Here is a 26,895-nt window from a genome sequence, read left to right on the forward strand (position 1 = left end):
TTTGTGCCAGTACCATACTGACTTGATTACTGTAGCTTTGTGGTATAGTTTGAAGTTGGGGAGCCTGATTCCTCCAACTCCGTTTTTCTTTCTCAAGATTGCTTTGGCTATTCGGGGTCTTTTGTGTTTCCATACAAATTGTAAGATTTTTTGTTCTAATTCTGTGAAGAATGCCATTGGTAGTTTGATAGGGATTGCACTGAATCTGTAGCTTGCTTTGAGTAGGATAGTCATTTTCACAATATTGATTCTTCCAATCCAAGAACATGGTATATTTCTCCACCTGTTTATGTAATCTTTGAGTTCTTTCATCAGTGTTTTATAGTTTTCTGAGTACAAGTCTTTCACCTCCTTAGACAGGTTTATTCCTAGGTATTTTATGCTTTTTGTTGCAATGGTAAATGGGATTGTTTCCTTAATTTCTTTTTCTGATTTTTCGTTGTTGGGGTATAGGAATGCCAGAGATTTCTGTGCATTAATTTTGTATCCTGCAACCTTACCAAGTTCATTGATTAGTTCTAGTAGTTTTCTGGTCGCATCTTTAGGATTTTCTATAATAGTGTCATGTCATCTGCAAACAGTGACAGTTTCGCTTTTTCCTTTCCAATTTGGATTCCTTTTATTTCTTTTTCTTCTTAGATTGCCGTGGCTAGGACTTCCAAACTATGTTGAATAATAATGGTGAGAGTGAACATACTGGTCTTCTTCCTGATCTGAGAGGAAATGCTTTCAGTTTTTCACCATTGAGAATGATGTTAGCTGTGGGTTTGTTGTATATGGCCTTTATTATGTTGAGGTATGTTCCCTCTATGCCCACTTTCTGGAGAGTTTTTATCATACATGGGTGTTGAATTTTGTCAAAAGCTTTTTCTGCATCTATTGAGATGATCATATATATATATATATATATATATTTTTTTTTTTTTTTTTTTTTTTTTTTTTGCGGTACGCGGGCCTCTCACTGCTGTGGCCTCTCCCGCCGCGGAGCATAGGCTCTGGACGCGCAGGCCCAGCGGCCATGACTCATGGGCCCAGCCGCTCCACGGCATGTGGGATCCTCCCGGACCGGGGCACGAACCCGCGTCTCCTGCGTCAGCAGGTGGACTCCCAACCACTGCGCCACCAGGGAAGCCCGATCATATGGTTTTTATTCTTCAGTTTGTTAATGTGGTGTATCACATTGATTGATTTGCGTATGTTGAAGAATTGTTGCATCCCTGGGATAAATCCCACTTGATCATGGTGTATGATCCTTTTAATGTGCTGTTGGATTCTGTTTGCTAGTATTTTGTTCAGGATTTTTGCATCTATGTTCATCAGTGATACTGGCCTGTAGTTTTCTTTTTTTTGTGGCATCTTTGCCTGGTTTTGGTATCAGGGTGATGGTGGCTTCATAGAATGAATTTGGGAGTTTCTCCCTCTGCAATTTTTGGAAGAGTTTGAGGAGGATCGGTGTTAGCTCTTCTCTAAATGTTTGATAGAATTTGCTTGTGAAGCCATCTGGTCCTAGACTTTTGTTTGTTGGAAGATTTTTAATCACCGTTTCAATTTCATTGCTTGTGATGGGTCTGTTTATATTTTCTAATTTTTCTTGGTTCAGTCTTGGAAAATTGTACCTTTCCAGGAATTTGTCCATTTCTTCTTGGTTGTCCATTTTATTGGCATATAATTGTTTGTAGTAGTCTCTTATAATCCTTTGTATTTCTGCAGTGTCAGTTGTGATTTCTCCTTTTTCATTTCTAATTTTATTGATTTGCATCCTCTCCCTTTTTTTCTTGATGAGTCTGGCTAAAGGTTTATCAATTTTATCTTCTCAAAGAATCAACTTTTAGTTTTATTGATCTTTGCTATTGTTTTCTTCGTTTCTATTTCATTTATTTCTGTTCTGATCTTTATAATTTCTTTCCTTCTACTGTCTTTGGGTTTTCTTTGTTCTTCTCTAGTTGCTTTAGGTGTAAGGTTACATTGTTTATTTGAGATTTTTCTTGTTTCTTGAGGTGAGATTGAATTTCTATAATCTTCCCTCTTAGAACTGTTTTGGCTGCGTCCCATAGGTTTTGGGTCATCGTGTTTTTGTTGTCATTTGTTTCTATGTATTTTTTGATTTCCTTTTTGATTTCTTCAGTGATCTCTTGGTTATTTAGTAGTGCACTGTTCAGCACCCATGTATTTGTGTTTTTTACAATTTTTTTTCCTGTAATTGTTTTCTAATCTCATAGCATTGTGGTCAGAAAAGATGCTTGATACGATTTCAATTTTCTTAAATTTTCTGAGGCTTGATTTGTGACCCAGGTTGTGATCTATCCTGGAGAACGTTCCATGTGCACTTGAGAAGAAAATGTATTCTGCCCCTTTTGGGTGGAATGTTCTATAATTATCAATTAGATCTATGTGGTCTGTTGTGTCATTTAAAGCTTGTGTTTCCTTATTTATTTTCTGTTTGGATGATTTGTCCATTGGTGTAAGTGGGGTGTTAATGTCCCCTACTATTATTGTGTTACTGTTGATTTCTCCTTTCATGGTTGTTAGCATTTGCCTTATCTATTAGAGTGTTCCTATGTTGGGTGCATAAACATTTATAATTGTTATATCTTCTTCTTAGATTGATCCTTTGATCATTATGTAGGGTCCCTTCTTATCTCCTGTAACAGTCTTTATTTTAAAGTGTATTTTATCTGTTATGAGTATTGCTACTCCAGCTTGCTTTTGATTTCTATTTGCATGGAATATCATTTTCCATCCCTTCAGTTTTAGTCTGTGTGTGTCCCTAGGTCTGAAGTGGGTCTCTTGTAGACAGCATATATATGGGTTTTGTTTTTGTATCCATTCAGCCAGTCTGTGTCTTTTGGTTGGGGCATTTAATCCATTTACCTTCAAGGTTATTATTGATATATATGTTGCTATTACCATTTTCTTAATTGTTTTGGGTTTGTTTTTGTGTGTGTTTCTCTTCTCTTTTGTTTCCCACTTAGAGAAGTTTCTTTAGTGTTTGTTTTAAAGCTGGTTTGGTGGTGCTTAGTTCTCTTTGCTTTTGTTTGTCTGAAAAGCTTTTGACTTCTCCATCGAATCTGAATGAGATCTTCGCTGGGGAGAGTAATCTTGGTTGTAGATTTTTTCTCTTTCATCACTTTAAGTATATCCTGCCATTCCCTTCTGGCCTGCAGAGTTTCCACTGAAAAATTAGCTGGTAACCTTATGGGGATTCCTTTGTATGTTATTTTTGTTTTTTTCCTTGCTGCTTTTAATATTTGTTCTTTTTTTTCTTTTTTTTTTTTTTTTTTTTGCGGTATGCGGGCCTCTCACTGTTGTGGCCTCTCCCGTTGCGGAGCACAGGCTCCGGATGCGCAGGCCCAGCGGCCATGGCTCACGGGCCCAGCCGCTCCGCGGCATATGGGATCCTCCCAGACCGGGGCACGAACCCGTATCCCCTGCATCGGCAGGCGGACTCTCAACCACTGCGCCACCAGGGAGGCCCCAATATTTGTTCTTTGAATTTAATTTTTGTTAGTTTGATTAATATGTCTCTTGGTATGTTTTTCGTAAGGTTTATCCTGTACGGGACTCTCTGTGCTTCCTGGACTCAGGTGACTATTTCCTTTCCCACATTAGGGAAGTTTTCGACTATAATCTCTTCAAATATTTTCTCAGACCCTTTCTTTTTCTCTTCTTCTTCTGAGACCGGTATAATTCAAATGTTGGTGCATTTAGAGTTGTCCGAGAGGTTTCTGAGATTGTCTTCAATTCTCTTCATTCTTTTTCTTTATTCTGCTCCTCGACAGTTATTTCCACCAGTTTGTCTTCCCACTCACTTATTCATTCTTCTGCCTCCATTATTCTGTTATTGCTTCCTTCTAGTGTATTTTTTATTTCAGTTATTGTGTTGCTCATCTCTCTTTGTTTGTTCTTTAGTTCTTCTAGATCTTTGTTAAACATTTCTTGTATTTTCTCAATCCATGCTTCCATTCTATTTCTGAGATTCTGGATCACCTTTACTATCATTACTGTGAATTCTTTTTCAGGTAGATTGCCTATTTCCTCTTCATTTATTTGGTCTTGTAGGTTTTTACCTTGCTCCTTCATCTGTGACATACTTTTTTGCCATCTCTCTTTCTTTTTTTTTTGTGGTACGTGGGCCTCTCACTGTTGTGGCCTCTCCCGTTGCGGAGCACAGGCTCCGGACGCGCAGGCCCAGCGGCCATGGCTCACGGGCCCAGCCGCTCCGCAGCATGTGGGATCCTCCCGGACCGGGGCACGAACCCGCGCTCTCCGCATCGGCAGGCGTACTCTCGACCACTGCGCCACCAGGGAAGCCCTCTTTTTTTTTTTAATGAGTGGGATTGTGTTCCTGTTTTACTCATTGTTTGGCCTGAGGCTTCCAACACTGGAGTTTGTAGGCTATTGGGTAGAGCTGTGTCTTGGTGCTGAGATGAGGAACTCTGAGACCTCACGCCAATGAATATTCCCTTCGGTCAGAGGTTCTCTGTTAGTCCAGTGATTTGGACTCGGAGCTCCCACCACAGGAGCTTCCCCCGAACCCAGGCTCACGAATCAAGATCCCGCAAGCCGTGTATGGTGGCAAAAAAATAAAAGAGAGAAAAATAACAAAGTAGAAAATAAAATTAGATTAGGAGACTAACAGATATGTTAGAAAGAATGTAAAAATAAAAATATAGATGAATCAACAACCAGAAGGTACATCAGTACCACAAGAGTAAAGAAGAGGAGGAGGGAAAGGAAAAAAAAGTGGTGGGGGAGGCCTTGGCTGTGGAGAGCAGGGCCTAAGCAAAGGCGAAGTTTGGGTGGTGGGCCTGGCCCATGATCAGGACCCACAGGGCTGGAAGAGGCCCTGGTGGTGCAGATTAGGCTCAAGGAACAGAAGGGGCCCAGTTGTGCCCCCAACCCCAGTCTCAGAGGGCAGGGAACCACACCTGGGAGCCTAGCAGGCTTCCTGGGATTGAGTGGGTGGGGCAAACGCCCTCCTGTTCTCTCCTGCTCCTCCGGTCTGGGGTCTGGGAGGGCCCTTCCTGCCTGCCTCTCCTGATCTCCCTAGTCTCCCTCCTATGCCCCAGGACCAATGCAGCCGGTGCGTGGGGGAGGACGGGAGAAGGGGGGGCCTTGGAGGGCAGGGGACCGGCCTGGGAGCTCAGCAGCCTCCCCTGCCCAAGAGGGCCAGACAATTGCCCTCTGCTCCTCACCCTCTCTTCCTGGAGAGTCCGTCCTACCTGCCTCTCCTGATCTCCCTGGCCTCAGAGGCGCTGATCTTGTCTGGCCTCCACTTCTCCCCCCTCGGTACCCCTCCGTCCTACTGGCTCACCTTGTGGTTCCTCCCGTCTCCTTGGGGGTCTGAATCCCCCACCAATGGCCAGCAGGCACCCTAGTTGTGGGGAGACGCTAACTCTGCATCTTCCCACACCGCCATCTTGACTCCTCCCTCACCTGACTTACTTTAAAATCTTATCGGATAGATGTTTGAATGTCTCTGAAATTTATTATAATGAATATTTATAGAGATATAACGACTCTGTTATTGTGAGTTGTTATTTAAAAATCATTTCAAACGTACTGTGGTAGGCAGAAAAGTGGCCTTCCAAAAATGTCCATGTCCTAATCCCTGGAACCTGTGAATATGTTACCTCACGTGGCAAAAGGGACTTTGACTAAGGGATTAATGTTAAGGACCTTGAGATGGGATGGGGGGTGGTCATCCTAGATTATCCAGATGGGCCCAGTATAATCACAGAGGTCCTTAAAAGTAGAAGAGGGAGACAGATGAGAGGGTTAGAGAAAGAGATGCGATTAAGGAAGCAGGGGCAGAGAGATGCAGAGGAACTGGCTTTGAAGTAGAGGAGTGGGGCCACAAGCCAAGGAATGTGGGTAGCTTTTAGAAGTTTGAAAAGTCAAGGAAATGTTTTCTCCTTTAGAACCTCCTGAAAGAAATGCTGCCCTGCTGATTACCTTGATTTTAGTCCATTAAGAGCCAAGTGAGAGTTCAAACTTACAAAATTATAAAATAAATTTGTGTTGTTTTAAGCCACTAAGTTTGTTATAATTTGTTACAGCAGCAACAGAAAGCTAATACATATACAAAAATAGAGAAAAGAGTATATGAAGAATCTCTATGTACCCATCATCCAGCTTCAACAATTGTCAGTTTATGACAATTGTTCTTGCTTCATTGTTTCCTCTCCAGCTCCCTCCCCCCTTTTTCCCCTCTCATTATTTTGATGCAGATTCCAGGAATATCTTTTCATTTGTAAATATTTTAATATTTGCCTTTAAAACATAAGGTACTGTTAAAACAAGAACAATACAGTGCAGGTATCATTATCACTTAAATTAACAATATTTAAGTGTTTCTTTTAATATTGAGAAATTTAGCAAGAAAAAAAGCGGTTGACTGAGAATGGCATATTGTGACTTGTTTAAAACCTCATTTGATATGTTGATTAAAATGCACTATAATTGTAAGCATAATTTTTATTCTGTGATATCTTTCAGCTTTTATTATGTAATAAAACTAGCTTAAAAAACAAACAATAAAAATTATAATTTTTATTTTTAAGTATTCCCCATTTAGGTATGAGAAACCAGTAGCTCACATTTTAAATTAGGAATCTATTATTTAAAAATATGGGAAATTAAGTTTAATATCAGCATAAAATACATATTTTGTTCTTTTAGGTTGCTGGAAATAAGAATACTTTTCTGCAGTCACAAAATGATCCCAGAATATGCAGTTTTAATCTGCCTACTGAAGAAAGTTCTAGAGGAATTAATCATGAGGATAATTACAGGGAAAAATATTGTTTGGAAGCATCTGCAAAGACAACATCAGACCCACATCATACAGGTAAGACTGTTCAGGTTTATACTTGACCAGGCTTATTACAGTATTATTTAAATTGATTATTTACAAGAATGAATATGTTATATTTGAAAATAGTTGATGTAATACCACTAGGTCGCTGGCAGTTCAGATTTTTTGTTGTCATAATTTATCTTTAATGATGGATTAATAACCACATCATTCAAATCTTGCATTTTGTAGTAGGCATATGTCTAAGGTTATTCATTGTAAACTTATTGGTCAAATAATGGTCTTTATCTCAAGTACCAAAATAAACTGTGTTTAAAGATTTTTTTTTAAATTTACTTATTTTTACTTATTTATTTTTGGCGTCTTCGTTGCTGCATGTGGGCTTTCTCTAGTTGCGGTGAGTGGGGGCTACTGTTCGTTGCAGTGCACAGGCGTCTCATTGCGGTGGCTTCTTTTGTTGCAGAGCACAGGCTCTAGGCGTGTGGACTTCAGTAGTTGTGACACGTGGGCTCAGTAGTTGTGGCTTGCGAGCTCTAGTGCATGGGCTCAGAAGTTGTGGTGCATGGGCTTAATTGCTCCGTGGCATGTGAGATCTTCCTGGACCAGGGCTTGAACCCATGTTCTATGTATTGGCAGGTGGATTCTTAACCACTGAGCCACCAGGGAAGTCCTAAAGATTTGATTTTTTAAAAAGTTTTAAAATGCATTAACAGCACTAAAAGAAGAGGTGAACTTTAAGTGAGTAAAACTGTTGATTCATTTGAGTCCATTGGAGTAACTTAAAATCAGTTAGATTTGAATTATGAAAGTATATAATTGCAGGAAAACCAAGCATTTAACAAGCTGAATTGACTTAAAATAATGACTATGGTTCTTTTTGCATCTGTAAGAGATTAGTATTTTTCAGGTAATTAAAAAAATTATCTAGGATGTTCATGGATGTTTATTTGGCCTGTGAAAGGCACCATTAAGACTACATTTTTCTAAATAACATTTTATTTTTTGGTTGAACAAGGAGTGTCAGGGAGAGAGCCTCATTTGCTGGTCTATAGAATATAACTACTATTTTAGGGTACCAGTGCAAATCAACAAAGTGCCTTAAGCGCTTAACCCTTTTGAAGGAAGTTTTTGAGCTTTGTGATAATGAATAAATTTTACATATAAATGGGTTCATTTCTTGTTGGGCAGAAGGGACTTCTGATTTTTCCCAACTGGCCAGGATCCTTAGTACCATTTACGTGCTCTCAAATTTGTAGCAAGTGTCAGGATGAAGTTGAGAAGGACTTTTGGTGGTATCCATTTAGGGAGATCCCTAGAGACAGCTCTGGGTATGGCAGTTTAGCTTCTGCCCTGTTTCACTGATTTGCTCTCTCTTTATTACTTTCCTCCTTACCTCCCTCCTTTTCTCTTTTCTTCCTTCCATCTTCGTTAGGTGAATATCCTATTTTCCCAGACTTTTTTCTCTACTGTTAAGCCTGTGATGGATAATGATCCATCTATGCCTGTTTCTTTTCTATCTTGGTAGCTAATCTCTTCACCAGAGAATGATATTTAGACTCTAGAATATAATACATTTCATGTTACTGATTTGGGGCTTTTTTTGCATTCTACTATAGTTTCTCATTCTGTTCCCTGTTAAATATGAGAAGGGAGTTAAGAGTTAAAATAAATTGAAGAGGGAGTTAATTTACTCAACCTTTAATCCCTTAATCCCTTCTCTTTTTTAGTACATTCACTGGACTGGGGAACCTGTGCCAGCCTCCTGATACCCTCCTGCCTCTCATTTAGAGAGAGAGGTTAACTGGGGAAAAGAGCATTGTGAGAAACATCTTGCTTTCTGTGGTGATTGCTGGAGAGGAATGTTATATATAGAAACATATGGAGATGAAAGACCTGTTTAGTATATATTCACCTTTTGACATTCTTTTAATTCCAGTTCTAATCCACCTTGAAGTCAGGTCCAAGCCTGCATGTCCCAGTTAAAATGTGTCCTCATTTCCTGTTACCTTTTTATTTTGAAAAATTTCCTACATGTAGAGAGGTTGAAAGAATACTCCAGTTATCATCATAAATTCAGTAGTTGTTAACATTCTGCCTCATTTATCCCTCCCCACCCAGCCCCGCCCCGTGTATGCAATTTTTTTTTTTCTGGATCATTTGAAAATAAGTTGCAGATATCATGCCACTTCACCTCTAAATACTTCAGCATGTATATCTTAAGATTAATGTTTTCTCCTATATAACCACATTATTACACAAAACAAGATTAACAGTAATTCATAATATTTAATATCTAGTTCATCAGGAAAACCATTTTTACTTAAGCTAGTTTAAGTTTGGTTTCTTAACAACCAAAAGAGCCCTAATAAGTACATTTTCACTCTATTGAATTTTACTGTGCACTTCAAGTCTCATCAAGTCTGTTGAGGTCGTACTGGATTAGGATGGACCCTAACTCTGTTGCAGGAAGGGGGACCCCTTCCAAGGGCCCGAGAGTGGGCTCTTGTCTAACACTTGGAAATGAAATGTCCGAGGAGACACACGTGCTGACAAAGCAAGAGACTTTGTGGGAAGGAGCACCCGCATGGAGAGCAGGAGGGAAAGGGAACCCAGGAGGACTGCTGTGCCACGTGGCTCACATCCCGGGTTTTATGGTGATGGGATTAGTTTCTGGGTTAGTCTCTGGCCAATCATTCTGACTCAGGGTCCTTCCTGGTGGTGCACGCATGGCTCAGCCAAGAAGGAGTCCAGCGAGGAGGATTCTGGGAGGTTGGTAGGACATACGGGCTGGCGTCTCCTTTTGACTTTTCCTGAATTCTTCCGGTTGGTGGTGGCTTGTTAGTTCCATGTTCCTTACCAGGACCTCCTTTTGTAAAACAGCTCATGCAGATGGTTACTGTGGTGCCTGGCCAGGGTGGGCAGTTTTCGGTCAGTGGTTCCCCTAACAAATCCAGTGGGTGGTTATGAGGAGAGAGACATAGAAATACAGAGAGAAAAAGGCCTTGTGACAGCGGAGACAGAGATCAGAGTAATCCAGCTGCAAGCCTAGGAGCACCAAGGATTGCTGGCAACCACCAGAAGCTAGAAAGAGGCACGGAAGGATTCTCCCACAGATCCTTCAGAGAGAGCATGGCCCTGCTGACGTCTTGATTTTGAACTTCTGGTCTCCAGGTTGTGAGACAATAAATTCTGTTGTTTTAAGTGTTTGTGGTACTTTGTTATAGCAGTCCTTGGTAATTAATAAAGGGAGCCCTGGACCTTCTGATACTCACGGCTATACTTACATTCTTTAGAAAAACAAAGAAGTTTTTTCATTCTTTCTGATTCCTTTTCATTGTGATGAAGTGTAAGATGAGACCATTAATTCTCCCTCAGGCTGTTCAGCTATACTCTTTATATTTTATCTATTTACCTGAGTCTCCTTCACTAAACTGGCTTACAAAGGCAGGAACTTTCTCTTGTTTGGGTTTTAAGTTAAACAGTATAAATTCAAAAACATTTTATGACTGATGGGAGGGATCTTGAAAAACTTGTACTTGAGTCCCTTGGCTAAGCCCTTTGGCTCTGAAGTACTTCAGATAAGTCACCAAGTCAAGAAGAAGCTGCTGGAACATTATAGTTTGCAAGTATTGGTAATACTTAAAAGAGAATAGTTTCAGAAAGTGTTTGGAACAAAAGCCATATTGTAATGGATATGTGATGAGACAGGCAGATGGAGGCAGTGAATGTAAATAAATAATGTATGTAAATCAATAAAGAAATTTGGTTTTGAAGGGAAGGAGTAGTATCTTGAGGGATTGCAGGGAACCATAGAGGTCTTTTGGTTGTTGTTTTTAAAGGTAGTATGTTGTGGGTTGAGAGGAAAGAGGTATTGAAGAGGGGAAGATAAAAGGTATAAAAAGGGAGTGATAAAATCTCTGTTGGAGAGATAAGTGTTTTTCTAATGATTTTTAGGTCCCTGGAGATGTTTGGACATATTTTCAGGGATTCATAAATTCTCAGAGAAGCTTAGAATTCTGTGCTTTCTTTTCAATAATATGAATAAAAGTATATAAGCCTATGTTGGGTCTTTCGGTTGGCCACCACATAATTGAGGTTTTTTTTTTTAAGTGCTACTTGACTTTTTTTTTTTTTTTAAATAAATTTATTTATTTATTTTTGGCTGTTTTGGGTCTTCGTTGCTGCGCGCAGGCTTTCTTTAGTTGCAGTAAGCGGGGGCTACTCCTCATTGTGATGTTCACGCTTCTCATTGTGGTTTCTCATGTTGCGGAGCACGGGCTCTAGGCGTGTGGGCTTCAGTAGTTCTGGCACATGGGCTCAGTAGTTGTGGCTCGTGGGCTCGAGAGTGCAGGCTCAGTAGTTGTGGCACAAGGACGTAGCTGCTCTGCAGCACATGGGATCTTTGTGGACAAGGGCTTGAACCCGTGTCCCCTGCATTGGCAGGTAGATTCTTAACCACTGTGCCACCAGGGAAGCCCTATAATTGAGTATTATTATTATTATTATTATTTTTTGGCAGTACGCGGGCCTCTCACTGTTGTGGCCTCTCCCGTTGCGGAGCACAGGCTCCGGACGCGCAGGCTCAGCGACCATGGCTCACGGGACCAGCCGCTCTGCGGCACGTGGTATCTTCCCAGACCGGGGCATGAACCCGTGTCCCCTGCATTGGCAGGCGGACTCTCAACCACTGCACTACCAGGGAAGCCCTAATTGAGTATTATTACAAGATTTCGTGTCCACAAATGAGAACAGAGGTAGACAGAATGGGGTATACTCCTACCAAATGAAAATTTCATATATTCAGATTAAGGATAGTCAAAGAATTGAGCCCTCATGTGCCGTATTGGAGAAGAAGCTTGTTGGACACAAAAGGACTTGTATGTGCCAAATATTTTGGTACCATACTTATATTGTGATTAGCAGTTTAATTTCAGTAAAATAACACTGTCATTAAATTAATGTGATTTTTGAATTTTATTGGTTTATAATTAATTTATAAGTGTTTGATTTATCTTTGAAATCTTTTTTCCGTACATTTAGAACTCCTGCATTCTTTTTTTCTTTTTCTTTCTTTTTTTTTTTTTGGCCCTGCCGCATCGCTTGTGGGATCTCATAGTTCCGTGACCAGGGATTGAACCCAGGCCATGGCAGTGAAAGCCCGAAATCCTAACCACTAGGCCACCAGGGAACTCCCCTACCTCATTCTTTTTAAAAGCTACAGAATATTCCATTGTGTGGATTTGCCAAATGTACTTAACCAGTGCCATATTAATGGATATTTAGGTTGCTTGGTATCTTTTCTTATTACAAACAAAGCTACAATGAATAGCTGTGTATTATAATCATATGTGAGAATGTATTCATAGGATACCTTTAAGTATCAAAGGTCTCAAGGTATGTGCATTTACCTAAGTGTCCATTGACAGATGAATGAGTAAAGAAGATGTGGCACATATATACAATGGAATATTACTCAGCCATAAAAAGAAACGAAACTGAGTTATTTGTAGTGAGGTGGATGGACCTAGAGTCTGTCCTACAGAGTGAAGTAAGTCAGAAAGAGAAAAACAAATACCGTATGCTGACACATGTATATGGAATGTAAAAAAAAAAAGGTTCTGATGAACCTAGGGGTAGGACAGGAATAAAGACGCAGACATAGAGAATGGACTTGAGGACATGGGGAGGGGGAAGGGTAAGTAGGGACGAAGTGAGAGAGTGGCATGGACATATACACACTACCAAATGTAAAACAGATAGCTAGTGGGAAGCAACTGCATAGCACAGGGAGATCAGCTCGGTTAATATGCTTTTGGTTCAAATATTGTTAAAAATACTGGATTATAAAATTGAATTTTATTAGCATGTATATCTGGAAATTGCAGGCTTTAGGATTGACTGATGTAGCAGTTTAAATGATGTCATTATGATCCCAATTTCTGTCTACTTCTGTCATCCACAAGATTGGCTTCATTCTTAGACTGGTTCCCCTCATGTTAAATGATAGATACCAGCAACCATTGGGACCACATACTTCCTTTTTCTCGTCAATCTGACGATATGTAGATGGTCCCTACTCATAATCGTTAAATAAGGTTTCTTGGGCTTCCCTGGTGGCGCAGTAGTTGAGAGTCCGCCTGCCGGTGCAGGGGACACGGGTTTGTGCCCCGGTCCGGGAGGATCCTACATGCCACGGAGTGGCTGGGTCCGTGAGCCATGGCCGCTGAGCCTGCGCGTCCGGAGCCTGTGCTCCGCAACGGGAGAGGCCACAACAGTGAGAGGCCTGCATACTGCAAAAAAAAAAAAAAAAAAGGTTTCTTAACTTTGTGCTGATATTGAGTTACTTTCCTGTGTCCAGAGGGATTCCTAACTTTAGACCTATTGTACCTCAGTGAAGAAGAAGCCTAAGTGACTTCTGAGAATCATCAGATACACACTCTCCGTCCCTTCCTTGGACGTGGGAGCTATCTCACCAAAATTTCGTGGCTGCTACCTGCTGGGCGAACACCCATGTTAACTATACTGAAAAATGATTAAGTGAAAAATGTTAAGTTAAAATAAAGATGAGTAGCTTTAGCAACATTTTTAGTATACAAAATTTAACAAAAGGCTAATTTCCTTTAGCTTACAATGTTTTTACCCCAAAGGTAAGACTTGGTCAAACTGAGTTCCTTAATAGGTGGCTGGGAGCTATTTAAAGAAAATGTATGTAAATTTAGATTGTATAGAGTAGGTCTGTGATTCACATAGCATGGCTGGATTAAGTTTTCATAATTTGACTCTGTGAGATAATAGAAAATGTCTGTATTGGTCTCTACCCCCAGTTCCTGGCACAGAGGTCCTAAAACCCTTGTAATTTCCTCAGTGATAAGAGCTTTAGGAGCATCTTTTTTTCTTCTGATATTTGGTATTTGACCTTAGTTCCTGACACAGAGTTCCTAAATCCCTTGGAATTTCTTGGGTGATAGAAATGTCTTTTGTTCTAATGAGGTGACTCTGGGTGGGCTCCTGGTTGAGGTCTGGTCACCAGAAAGACTAAGCCGTGATTAGAAACTTGGAATTTCCAGCCCCATTCCCATTTCTCCAGAGAGGGGAGATGAGCTTGAAATGGAGTTGATGGTTGATCATGCCAATGTGATGAAACCTCCATAAAAATCCCAAAAGTACGGGGTTTGGAGACCTTCCGCGTTGGTGAACATATGGAGGTGCTGAGAGAGTGGTGGTGCCCCGAGAGGGCATAGACACTCCGAGCCTTTTACCTGTGCCTTGCCTATGCATCTCTTCCGTCTGAATGTTCATCTTTTATCATATACTTTTTTTTATTTTTGAATTTTATTTTTTTATACAGCAGGTTCTTATTAGTTATCTATTTTATACATATTAGTGTATATATGTCAATCCCAGTCTCCCAATTTTATCATATACTTTTATAATTAACTCGTAAAAGTAAGTAAACTGTTTTCCTGAGTTTTGTGAGCTGCTCTAGCAAATTAATTGAACCTGAGGAGGGGGTCCTAGGAACCTCTGATTTATAGCCGATTGGTCAGAAGCACAGCTGACAACCTGGACTTGTGATTGGCATCTCAAGTGGGGTGGGAGCAGTCTTGTGGGACTGAGCCCTTAAGCTGTGGGATGTGTTGCTGTCTCCAGATAGATAGTGTCAGGATTGAGTTGAATTGTAGAACACCCAGCTGGTGTCGGAGTGGTATGAAAGTAAAGGAGAAACACAGCAGGAGCACTGAGTTTTTCCTTCTTAGACTTCTTTCAGTTCTGTAAGGGTTTTCAAGATCCCTGTTAACCTAGGTTTTGATTGTCTTTTTTTTGGTTGCACCGCGTGGCTTGCAGGATCTTAATTCCCTGACCAGGGATTGAACCCAGGCCCGTGGCAGTGAAAATGCTGAGTTCTAACCACTGGACCGCCAGGGAATTCACGATTTTGATTGTCTTGAGTACTTAACATTACAGGGTATCATCACCAAAGCACAGTGCTGAAGTATGAGATATAAATGCTATAACTGAGAATGATTCTTAGGGTTTGGATTCACCCTGGCTTTTAACCCTGTTTTTATGTGGCAGATTTTTAAAGTGTCATCTTCCTCACGTACTGCAGTGTGATATATGCCTTCTCAGATTCTCTTGCCACCGTGTGCTTCCTAGACTGACTGCTTCACTGTACCGCGCTGTGCTGCCCCACTTGATCCACCACCTCACGGTGGCTGCCACCCCACCGGGCCGACGAACCACACTCTGAGAGGGTCTGGTGGATGACACACCACACCACAGGGCTTGGGGGTAGCACCCTGTGCCCCTGTGGAGGCTGGATGACACAGGTTGAAAGTGTGGTAGAGTTTATTCCTAGTGGGGTGAGCTTGGCTACTGGGAAATGGGAGACAGGAGGGAACCTGCCTGATAAATTCCACATCTTCCTCCATGGACTACTCTGAGGAATGGTTTCTTTTTGTAGTCTATCAGGAGATATTCCAAAGAGAGTACCAAGTGGATGCATTTGCCAAGCGACCTACTCTGTGTTTTCATAGCTTGTTGTAAAGACGTAGCCAGCACTTTTAAAAATAGTATTTATTTATTTACTTATATTTTGGCGTCGTGGCCTTCCCGACCAGAGATCGAACCCGTGCCCCCTGCAGTGGAAGCATGGAGTCTTAACCACTGGACTGCCAGAGGAGTCCCCCAGCCACCATTTTACATAGTTCCTTGCTTCAGTTTATTTTTTTTCACTCTTGATGCCCTGTATATGCAACGCCCAAGTAAAGCCTCAGCATTCTAGTCATTGCTTCAGGCCCTGTTTGCCAGAGAACCTGGGCTAAGAAAAAGATTAATAAGGCATAATATCCTTACCTTGGTGTTGTTTTTTTTTATCTCCTAAAATATAGAAATAATCTCAGTAGTCATGGTGAGCTTTTTGCCTAACAAGTAGTTCATAGAAAAAAAAATCACTCCTACCCACAGTTATTCCTTATTTATTAAATTTAATAGATCTAATTATCTAAATTCTATTTTAGAAATTTAGCTTTGTTCAAACTTCTCACATTTTTAATAGCTAAAGAGTTAAAATATATTAGCTGCTATTATTTTATTTTTAAGGATGCTTTTTTGAACATATTAGAATTTTCAAACATTAAGGAAAGTTGATCATTTTACATTGACTACTCATATACCAACCACCTAGATTCCAGAATTAAAATTTTACTGTATTTGCTTTATTGCATATCTATTCATCCATTCATCCATCAGTCTATCTTACTTTTATTTTTTATTTATTTATTTATTTTAAAATATTTACTTATTATTTACCTTGGCTGTGCCAGGTCTTAGTTGCAGCATGCGGGATCTTTAGTTGTGGCATGCGGGCTTCTTAGTTGCAGCATGCATGTGGGATCCAGTTCCCAGACCAGGGATCGAACCCGGGCCCCTTGGATTGGGAGCGTGGAGTCTTACCCACTGGACCACCAGAGAAGTCCCTATCTTACTTTTTAAAAATGAATTTTAAAGTTGCAGACATCAGTACATTTTCCTCAGAATACTTCATGCATTCATTAAGATTAATGTACCTGAATACGTTTCTCCCCATAAAATTATCTAAAATACTACAGGTAAAGCTAGGCTCTTATATATTTTACCTGTAGAAATTGGTATTATTGATGTGAGTGGTGTGTTTCAAATAAATGATACCATACAGTATACATATATCTACCTACAACTTGATTTTTTCATTCACTAATGTCAAAGATAAACAAAGCCAGACATTAGTTAAAGCAGTGGAAACAGATTTTATTCAATAACTCCTGACAGTGGGGTAGAGACCTGAGCTCCATTCTTATTTGTGCAGCTTTTGAAGGGAGGATGAGGGAGTCAGAGAGGGAGCTCAAGTAGAGTCAGGGAAGTGAAAAATTACAAAAGGTAGGTCTGTGTAAATGAGATTAGGGCAGCTCTGTCTGCTAGCTAGCAGTTATCAAAGTTAGGAAGGATTATACCTTCTCACTAAGACTGGGAGGCCTTGGCTCTGTTCTTCCTGATAATTATATTTCAAAGGAATGACTTTCAGGTCCTTGAGAAAGACACTCCTGAGTTGTGGGCGATTTAGTAAATGCGCTACCAAAGGGAGGTCAGGGGCCTAGGGTCAGGTGTTAGCTAGAACAAACAGTAAATTCTTTTGATAGCTCTGAGCTTTTCCAGAATGGAGCTCACAAGGAGGCTAGGTTGGGGCCTTTAGGCTGCTAGAGGCCATCCTAGGGTTGGTCAGGTCTCTTAGTGCAGGGGTTTGGATGGAGTTGTTCCGTGCTGAGAGTACTTTGCAGTTCTCACTAGTATGCTTTGGAGACTTTTGTTTTCATTTTAGAACAACAGATGTACCTATTCTTTTAATTGCTGCAGGGTACACCATGGTATGAATATAACATGATTTATTTAGGATTTTTATTAAAAACAATCCTTCAGTGAACATCCTTGTGCATGTGGTCTTATGAACTTATGCAAATATTTCTCAGTTGTCAGATCATAATGTGTTTACATTATATTTTAATATGGTTTGCTAACTGCCTTCTGAAATGGCTCTGCCATCATTACTGTATGAGAGAATTTATTTCCCCAAATTCCTTAACACATGCTATTAAACTTTTTAACTTTTGCCAGTTGAATGGGTAAAAACAACTATGGTCTTTTACCTTCCATCTCCCTGATTACTTGTTGAGCTCTTTATATATTGGACATTTATATTTTATTCTTTAAATTCTGTTTGTATTCTATATTTGTTTTTCTGTTGCATTGTTTTTCTTAGTTTGTAAGAATTATTTATAATTTAATTTTGATTAAGTAATATGAATATATTTTTATAAATTTCATAGTAATACAGTTAAGTTAAAAGTTCTTAACTGTTCCTGTCAATCTTAGCCTCCTTCCAGTAATAGCTGCTGTCATTAGTTTGGTACCTATCCTTCTATACCAAAGCTGTCCAATAGAAATATAATATAAATCATATATAAATATTAAAAAAATTTCTAGTAACCATGTTAAAAAGTAAAAAGAAGCAGGTGAAATTAATTTTAATTATACATTTTAATTAACTCAATATGTATATCATCTCAACATGTAATTAAAAGTTATTAATTATTATTATTCATATTACGTCTTTGAAAGCTGGTGTATATTTTACATTTACAGCATATCTCAATTTGGATGCTGTATTTTTATTTTGAATTCTTGATTAGTATTTAGATTTCATAATATTTATGAAATAAATAAGTTCTAAACATACATAAAAGTTGTCCATTAGCTGAATTGAGTTTTAAAAAATTTCTGTTTATATTTGTATCTACATCAACAACTAGTTCATCTTTTTTAGAAGAATTGATATGACTTGGAAACAAAAGCATATCAGTTTCAAAAATTGTCCGTCCAAGTTAAGCAAATTTACTAATTCCTGTGTCAACTCAGTATTATTAACATTGAATTCAAAAGAGCAGTGTATAAATTTAAAAGCAGCTCTAAATTTATCAATATCAACAAAGTGTTTTTCAAATTTTTCTTGTAGTTTTTTCATGCAATTTACATAAAACTTAATTATAATTAAAATTTTCTGTCGATTCATGTTAGAGGGATATATACGGTTAGTTACTGAGTTGTATGTTTATGGAAATTTTTACATTAAACATATATTCTTTTACCTATCTAACCAGGTCACAAATATGCCTTTCTTTTCCTTGGATTTTCAAATTTAGCTCACTCATATACAGTGTGATATTGATGAGAAAACGTAAATCACATTGCCATTTTTTTGTCTTTGATTATTGAATGTTTAGCAAGTATTCTTTTTGTTTTAAGAAAAATCTTGAGTTGGAGTTAACAGTACAATAATTATAAACAATAATAATTATAAATTTTATAGACAGTATAATAATTTATAAAACTCTCCATGACTCAACCAATGAGCACTGGCAAAGAACAAAAAAAATCATTAAATAGTGTTCTATTTTTTTCTTTTTTAACCAGTTCCATAAACTGGTATTTGCATATGTATTCCAAATGGTTTTAACAACTATATTCTTGACATTTTTCATAGAGTCTGCTCTAGAAAGTTGAGCACAATATTTTCATAATGTGTGTGGAACAGAGTAATAAATGAAATATTAATTTCTTGTTTTAAAATTTCAATAAATCCAGATTTTTAAACTTAACCTAACAGAGCATCATGTATTGCAGTAGAACTATTATTTTTCCATGTCTAGCTGAAATTCTTTGACAGATATAGGTTAAAAAATATCTGTGTTATGAGTTCATATATCTATTTGGTCATGAATTGATAACATTTCTCTGTAAATTTTGAAGGCCTTGAGATAAAATGTGACCCATGCGTTAATAGGGCAGTATCTCTTTTATTGTATAACTTTTATTGTATAACTTATTGTATAACTCATTTAAATCTAAAGAGAAGTACTTGCAATTTTTAAAATATTGAATCAATTGATGTTTGATATGTTAGGTTTTGTATTCTACAGGCAATTATTGATTGCTTAATTGAAGATCTTTCATTTTTAAAATATCATTTAAAATCTTTTCCCCATAATTTTCTGACAAAATTTCCATAACTGAAATAGTATATATGGATTTACCATCTCTTTACTAAACATGGTTTTCTTTTTTTGTGTGTGCAAGAAACCAAACCATTTTATAGCTGGCCAAAGTTACAAGGTCAGACGTTGTTACATATTATTTAAAAATATTTCTGGATATTTAATTCTGATTTGAGGAGACTAAACTTCATCAGTTCTTGTTTGTTGAGAGGAAACTGTTTGTCAGATTTACTATGTGTCTGTTGACAATATCTCTTAGTGTTGTCTAGTTTATTTTCTTTAACTTTTAAAAATGCATTAAACAGCTTATTCCTGTTGTTCTGCTTTAGCAAATTGCATTTGGTTTTCAGTATGAAATATGTAATATGCTTTAGTTCGGTCTCTCATATTTTTCTTTATTATTCCAGTAAGAGTACTAGCTTCTGCATCTGCACTTGATTCTGCATCAGTAGTATACTTTTTTATATTAAAAAGTTTGCCCATTATTTTTTTAGCTAGAAAAATAATTTAATTATAATTAAGACAGAATAAGTAATTCAGATTAATAATCAATTACAGTTTACACAGGGTATCAGTATAATTTGTGCTGTCTGCACAAAATATTCAAACAAATCCATTAAATGTTATATCACTGCATAGAAAAAATTCATTCAAGCAAAATCAATTTAAGATTGACTACACTGCTGATGTGATTATGTGTGATGTCAAGAAAAATTCTACCAGACAAGTTAAACAGGCAAGAAGACTTTACTCAAGACTACTGCGGACTTCCCTGGTGGCAGGGTGGTTAAGAATCCGCCTGCCAATGCAGGGGACACGAGTTTGAGCCCTGGTCTGGGAAGATCCCACATGCCGTGGAGCAGCTAAACCCATGTGCCACAACTACTGAGCCTACACTCTAGAGCCAGTGAGCCACAACTACTGAAGCCCGTGTGCTGCAAGTACTACTGAAGCCCATGCGCCTAGAGCCTGTGCTCTGCAACAAGAGAAACCACCTCAATGAGATGCTCATGCACTGCAACGAAGACCCAATGCAGCCAAAAATAAATAAATAAAATAAATAAATTAAAAGAATCCGCCTGCCAGTGCAGGGTACATGGGTTCGATCGCTGCTCCAGGAAGATCCCACATGTTGCGGAGCAACTAAGCTTGTGCCCCACAGCTCCTGAGCCTGTGCTCTAGAGCCTGTGATCCACAGCTACTGAGCCTGCATGCCACAAATACTGAAGCCCGCGTGCCTAGAGCCCATGCTCCGCAACAAGAGAAGCCACACACCACAACAAAGGGTAGCTCTTGCTCACTGCAACTAGAGAAAGCCCATGTGCAGCAACAAAGACCCAACGCAGCCAAAATAAATAAATAAATAATTTATTTAAAAAAATAAAGACTATTGCAACAGGGGAGAGAGACTGAACTCAACTGCTACTACAACAGGGATGTATAGCCGATGGGCAGGGTAAGGGAGGCAGTGGGTGGAAAATTACTGAGAGGAACTTGGTTAGGTATTAAGGGTGGGAGTATGAAGAATTTGGTTAGGTATCAAGGGTAGGGGGATTCTCTATAAACTGGTTTAGCAGCATCCTTGCTAAAGTCCTAGTTGAGAAGAAGGCTCAGAGGAGCCTGACTAACTGTTTGGTCCAGGAGGGAGTTCTTGTCCGTAATACTAGGAGCAATAGTATCATTTGTGACAAAAGGGTTAAGTAAAATGTAATCCTACCCAAACAATAAAGTTGTGTTTAATGGAAAAATATGCTGCTTCAGGCAAAAAATTTTGTTTAAATTAATTAAAATCCAATAAAGTAAAAAATTCAGTCCCGTTAACCACATTTAAAATGCTCAATAGCTGGACTTCCCAGGTGGTCCAGTGGGGCCAAAAAAAAGAAAAAAAAAATGCTCCATAGCTACCTGCAACTCATGGCTCCTGTAATTGGGCAGAAGAGTTCCAGACCTTCTTGGAGTACATTTTCATACCTATGTATGGACCTGCATTCTATACCTAAACATATATTTTCTGTACCTACAGAAATATTTAGCTTTGGGTGTTTTGGGTAAGCATAATGGGATTATATTGTATGTATTTTTGTTTTACTTGCTTTTTTCACTTACCATATATTTTGGAGCTTGTTCTATGTCAATACACAGAAATCTACCTTTTGCATTTTAGTGCTGCCCAGAGTAGACCATAGTATGGATATACTTTAGTGACTTTAACTTGTCCCCAACTGATGTGCTCTTTGATTGCTTCCAATACTATGCAACTACTAAGAAGGCTCTGCTGCTCCTTGTGTGTTTGAGTATTTTTCAAGGTAGACTCTGAGAAGTAAAATTACTGCAATTTTAGAAGTTTTTACACATGTAAACTGTTAATACGTACTCTGAGATTGCCATCACAAATGCCATTTTACACTCTCATGAACGGTACAGAAGAGTACTCTGCCCTGCACCCTCATCCACTCCTGACATTTTCAGTCTTTAAGAATTTTGCCAGTCTTATGGATGAAGATCATTTTTGGTATACATTTCCTTGATAGTGAGATTGAACGTTTTTTCACATTTCCTTATGGATGTCTTATGGATGAAAATCATTTTTGGTATACATTTCCTTGATGGTGAGATTGAACGTTTTTTCACATCCTTATGGATGTCTTATGGATGAAAATCATTTTTGGTATACATTTCCTTGATGGTGAGATTGAACGTTTTTCACATTTCCATTAGCTCTTCATTTCTTAACACAATGCCTGTATTTCTTCCAAAAATAATAATATTGTTTAAAGACAGTACATATCCTGTGTTTTTACTTTCCTTTGAGTAACTGTGGTCAGGTTGTTGGAGCAGGTCAATTTTCAGTTTGCATCTCTAGGGGCAAGAATCATTTGCATTAATATTTTCTACAATTTTACTCAGCAATAAAACTGCTCAAAGACGGTGAAAGGCTAGGACTACTAAAAATCAGATTACCCAGTAGAGTATGCCAGAAAACACCTAGCATCCTATAGTGCACCCTGCAATCTTTCACTTTTTTTTCCTGACAAATAACACATTCTAGCACATTGTCTGGCTCAGAGTGAGAACTTAATAAATTTAATTTAATTCTCTTCTGTTGAAAGAATGAAAAACAAAGTAATTGAAAATTGATGGCATTTCTGTAGAAGTATAGTTCTCTGGATAGGGGCTGTATCTAGATTTACCTTTGTTTTCTTTGGGCCTTTCTCAGTGCTTGGGAACATTTTTACAGGTGTTCAGTAATTGATTGAATGGAACCGTGTTCAAGTATGTTCTAATTCATTCTCCTATCTGGAGAAACATGTATGTCAGGAGAAAATAGGCTTCTTTGTTTACATTGTTATTTATCATGTTTCAGACACAGATTAGAAAATATATCCTAAACACACAAATTGGTGGCCTTGCAAATGACTAGACTAGCTGTTTCCTTTCATAGTCCAAATTGTGTGAATATGGCTAAATAAAGATCGTACTCTATAATAATAGCAAATGCGATTTTGTTGTGTGCAGTCTTAAGGTGTTATTATGCTGTTCTTACTGTGAATGGTGTTTTTTACACATGCTAAAGCAGGCTAGCATATTCATATACGTTACAGCTGGAATAATGCATTGCTTTAAAAACATAATTTTTATCTGCTTTTTAGATTTAGTGTTCAACAAAAATTTCTTCTTAAGTAACTGAAAAAATAAAAAATACACGGTGGCTACTGTAGACTGTAAAATGAAGGAGAAGCTTAGCTTTACCGTGGAGTCTGAGCTGGGTGTAACCTAACTAGCTAGAGGATATGCAATTCCTGATTGACAGCAGGACCAGCATTATGCAGATTTTGTAAGAGAGAACAGCAGCTCAGAAACAGTGATTAGGGGCTCTGTTAGGAATCACTACATTCACCACTCATATCTTTAGTTTTTCATTTTTCTGTCTACTGGATTTGTAAACAAATAGTACAAAACAGTTCCTCTTTTGTTTTTATTAAAGTGATACTGCAGTGCAGTTTAAGTCTATCAGCTAGGCAAACGTGTTGGAATTCGATATTCTCCCTAAATTAGCTAATTTTTAGCTGTGTTCCATGCTTATCTCTAGACCTTTGTGTATTAAATCCTACCTCGAGCTGTTCTCTTTATACACAAGTGTGTTTTGCTTGTGCCTTCCTGTCTTCTTCAGTGAGAAGCTTTATGTAGGTCAGGCTTGGCTTAAGCAGATTTCCTGAACCTGCGTCAGCTTAAGCTGGAGGAATTTTAATAAACCCTCCCCTGTAGGCGTGGGCCTAAATGAGGCTAGCCTAGTTAAGCCTGATCTTTTTCTGTTTGTGAAAAGAGCTGAGCAGAGCTGAAGGCTGCATGGTGGTTTCAGAAACTGCCTACTTAATTTGAAAAGAACAATGGTAGGAAAAGCTAGATCTTCCAATTTTACCTTATCTGAAAAGCTTGATTTGTTAAAGCTTGTGAAGCCATATGTTAAAATTCTGGAAGAACACACTAACAAACATTCAGTAATAGTGGAAAAGAATAGATGTTGGGATATCATAGCAGTTAACTATAATGCAAGTGGAGTAGACCGCCCTCCTCGAACAGCGCAGGGCCTACGCACTCTTTACAAAAGGCTCAAAGAATATGCCAAACAGGAGCTATTGCAGCAAAAAGAGACCCAATCAGATTTTAAAAGCAATATTTCTGAGCCAACCAAGAAAGTTATGGAGATGATTCCCCAGATTTCCAGTTTTTGCCTGATAAGAGACAGGAACCACATACAAAGGTAAGCTTTATTTTATTTTGTTGTGAAAATTATGGCGCCTCCTATCTATTGGGCTCTGGCTTAGTTGTGATAAAGATATGCATAGTAAGCATCCCCACTACGGGAGCAGTGAATAGTGTCTTTGTTTTGCATTCTTAAACAAGAAAAGTGAGGCTATAAGGAATTTTTCTGCTGCACTGGATTTAAGCCACTTTTTATTGTCTTCCCCTCCCCCTTCCCTCCTTCTGTAGTTTCTAAAAAGTAAAGGTTAGGGAGGAATAAATGGGATGTAATTTGTGACATTACCTCATAAACTTTTTAAGCTTTAAAATTAAATTGTTTAATTAGCTTCCGAGAGATACCTTTTTCTTATTTCATTTAAGATTACATTTCATTAGAATTTTCAATTTTGTATAAAGTTAGCAGTGTCAGGAAAAATGGAACCCTTGCTTTTTTTTATGAATTATCAGTGTCTACACTTACTGAATATTAATTGAGCTAAAAATCTAAAATGATCAATTAAGTAAACTTGTTAATGGCATCATTGTATATATTAAAGTTTAAAGTATTTTTAAATGTACAGTTTAAAGTATTTTTCTAACTTACATTCAAAATAAAAAAGACAAGAACACAAGAAAAGGAGTTAATGCCTAATTAGGGATTCAGATTACTTAATAAAACTAAAAACTTTTGTTGTTTTTACACATTAATGGTCTAGTTTCACTTTGATTTGGGGTCATACAGGAAAGGGTAAGCTCTCCCATACTATTCTGCAAGGGTATCAAACTATGAATTTTAATATATCAATAAGAGCAACTGGATTAGAAACAGTTTTTTTGGTTGAATTTGTGCTCTACACATAACTACTTGCCTAGAAATCTTCAAAAACTATTATCCTGCTGCTGATTCAGATTTTAACCTCTGGCAAAAGATAAAAATGGCAGCTACAGGCTTCTTCTGAATCATTTAGGGTAATTTAAGCAAACTGTAAACTCCTTGTTAGTTGAGGAACCTTTCAAACAAAACTTTACAAGGTACTTTCCTATTGGTGGAAGAGTCATTATATAAGCAAAATTATTAATTACCTATGAAATCCCTTTGAAGTTAGGGAAGAAATGGAAAAAACCTTTTTAGCCAAACATATTTGTTATTTTGATAATTTACTAGGATAATATTTTTGAGCCCAGCTTCTTACCATATACTTCTTATTTCTAGTTGATAACATAGCAAAAAAATAGCACCAGTGGGAATCCAAGATGTGTATACACGGTATATTAATTCATGGGATCACTGCTTAAACTGTTCGCTGTGATGACAAATGATTAAATCCTAGTATGCTGAATGTCCAAAAAAAGAAAAAAACTCCACAGTAAGACTGTTTTATACTCATTAAAATTTTTTCCCTCTTTGAATCATAAAGAACAGTGGCTTTGCATTATAGGTATAAAACTACCCTTTGGGTATAGGTTTTTATAATTTGAAAACTACACATAGAAACTGTAGTTTTATCAAGTTGTGTATTTTAAAAATACACAGGTATAGAAGAGAAATAATATATAAGATACAAAGATATATTTACATTTTGACTGCTTGTGTGTGTGTGTGTGTGTATGTATATATGGTATATATACACGTACATACATAGAATATATATACCTACACAGTCAATCTTTGGGACACCAACGTTTCTCTGATAAAATGAGTTGATTTACACATTTCTATACCTACTGTTTAAACAATCAGTTTTTCAGATTCTAAAGGTAAGAATATCAGAAATATGCCAATTAAATGCTTATTTTTGTTAGCGTGTCTGCTCTGCCACTTTCTCTATACTAGCATTTTAATTTATAATATATTTATGCATTTAATATACTTATACTTGTCTGACATCATCTCAAATCTTAATTATCTCAGAAGTTTATAATTCACTATCTTAATTATGCTTCTATATAAATATGACTGTTAATCTCCTCAAACTATACTTAATAAGGAAAATATTACTGCTATATAATTTAACGTATTTAAGTATATACAACTATTTTGTAAGGCTACTTATTTCTACAACTGACATTGATTTATGTCTTTATATTTACCTCTCTTTAACATCAGATTATATTTTGTGTTTTTATAACCAATTTGATCCTCAGAGTTCATATTCATAAATTTTAGAAGTCCTTTTCTGTTTTATCATTTTTTTGTGACCTCTAAATCATTTTTAGACTTTGTTATGCCTTATTTGTAATGTTTTAAGTAAAGTGGAATGGAATATTGCAGATATAAGGCATATTTTTAATTTACATGGGAGTATATTATCTATGTTTAATTGTGAGTCTTATAGTCTATTATACATACTAATTTGGAAAAGTAATTATGTGGATTTTAAAAATTTAATTTATATCTGTTGTTTTAACTTTTTCCCAATCCAGGATTTAGAGATGTTAATAAAAGCAAATCTTACTAATTTGAATTACATTTATCTTCCATTGTTTTGCTTTTGAAAATCATAAAATGACAAAAAAAGACAAGAATGAAAATGAAGGAATTTATATAATCTACAAATAGATTTTTCATAACATACTAAATATCTTATTATTTCATTTGTACCTCTTAGACAAATATCTGATGTTTCTGGCAATTTAATGTTATTAGTAAGTGACATATGGGGAGTTTAAATTCTTTTCCTTATGTTCTACTTAAACTTGTTCCAGCATTTTAGTCATCCATGTAGAATGTATTCTAACCTATATTAC

At 37.6% G+C, this 26,895-nt stretch overlaps 1 protein-coding gene across 3 annotated transcripts in view; it reads left to right on the forward strand.

Moving 5' to 3' along the window:
* The window catches only part of RAD54B (RAD54 homolog B), a 97,404-nt gene that overhangs the window by 14,670 nt on the left and 55,839 nt on the right, over positions 1 to 26,895 (forward strand). For 2 of the 3 annotated variants that reach the window (XM_082601217.1, XM_082601218.1), the window contains one exon: positions 6,682 to 6,850. In XM_082601217.1, coding sequence (XP_082457343.1) covers positions 6,682 to 6,850 — 169 coding nt within the window. Of the gene's footprint in view, positions 1 to 6,681; positions 6,851 to 23,777; positions 24,167 to 26,895 lie in introns of those variants that run through there. The other variant, XM_082601219.1, reaches the window with a different exon arrangement.

The sequence above is a fragment of the Mesoplodon mirus genome, assembly GCF_964341445.2.
Source record: "Mesoplodon mirus genome assembly, chromosome: 16".
In the NCBI taxonomy this organism is placed as follows: domain Eukaryota; kingdom Metazoa; phylum Chordata; class Mammalia; order Artiodactyla; family Ziphiidae; genus Mesoplodon; species Mesoplodon mirus.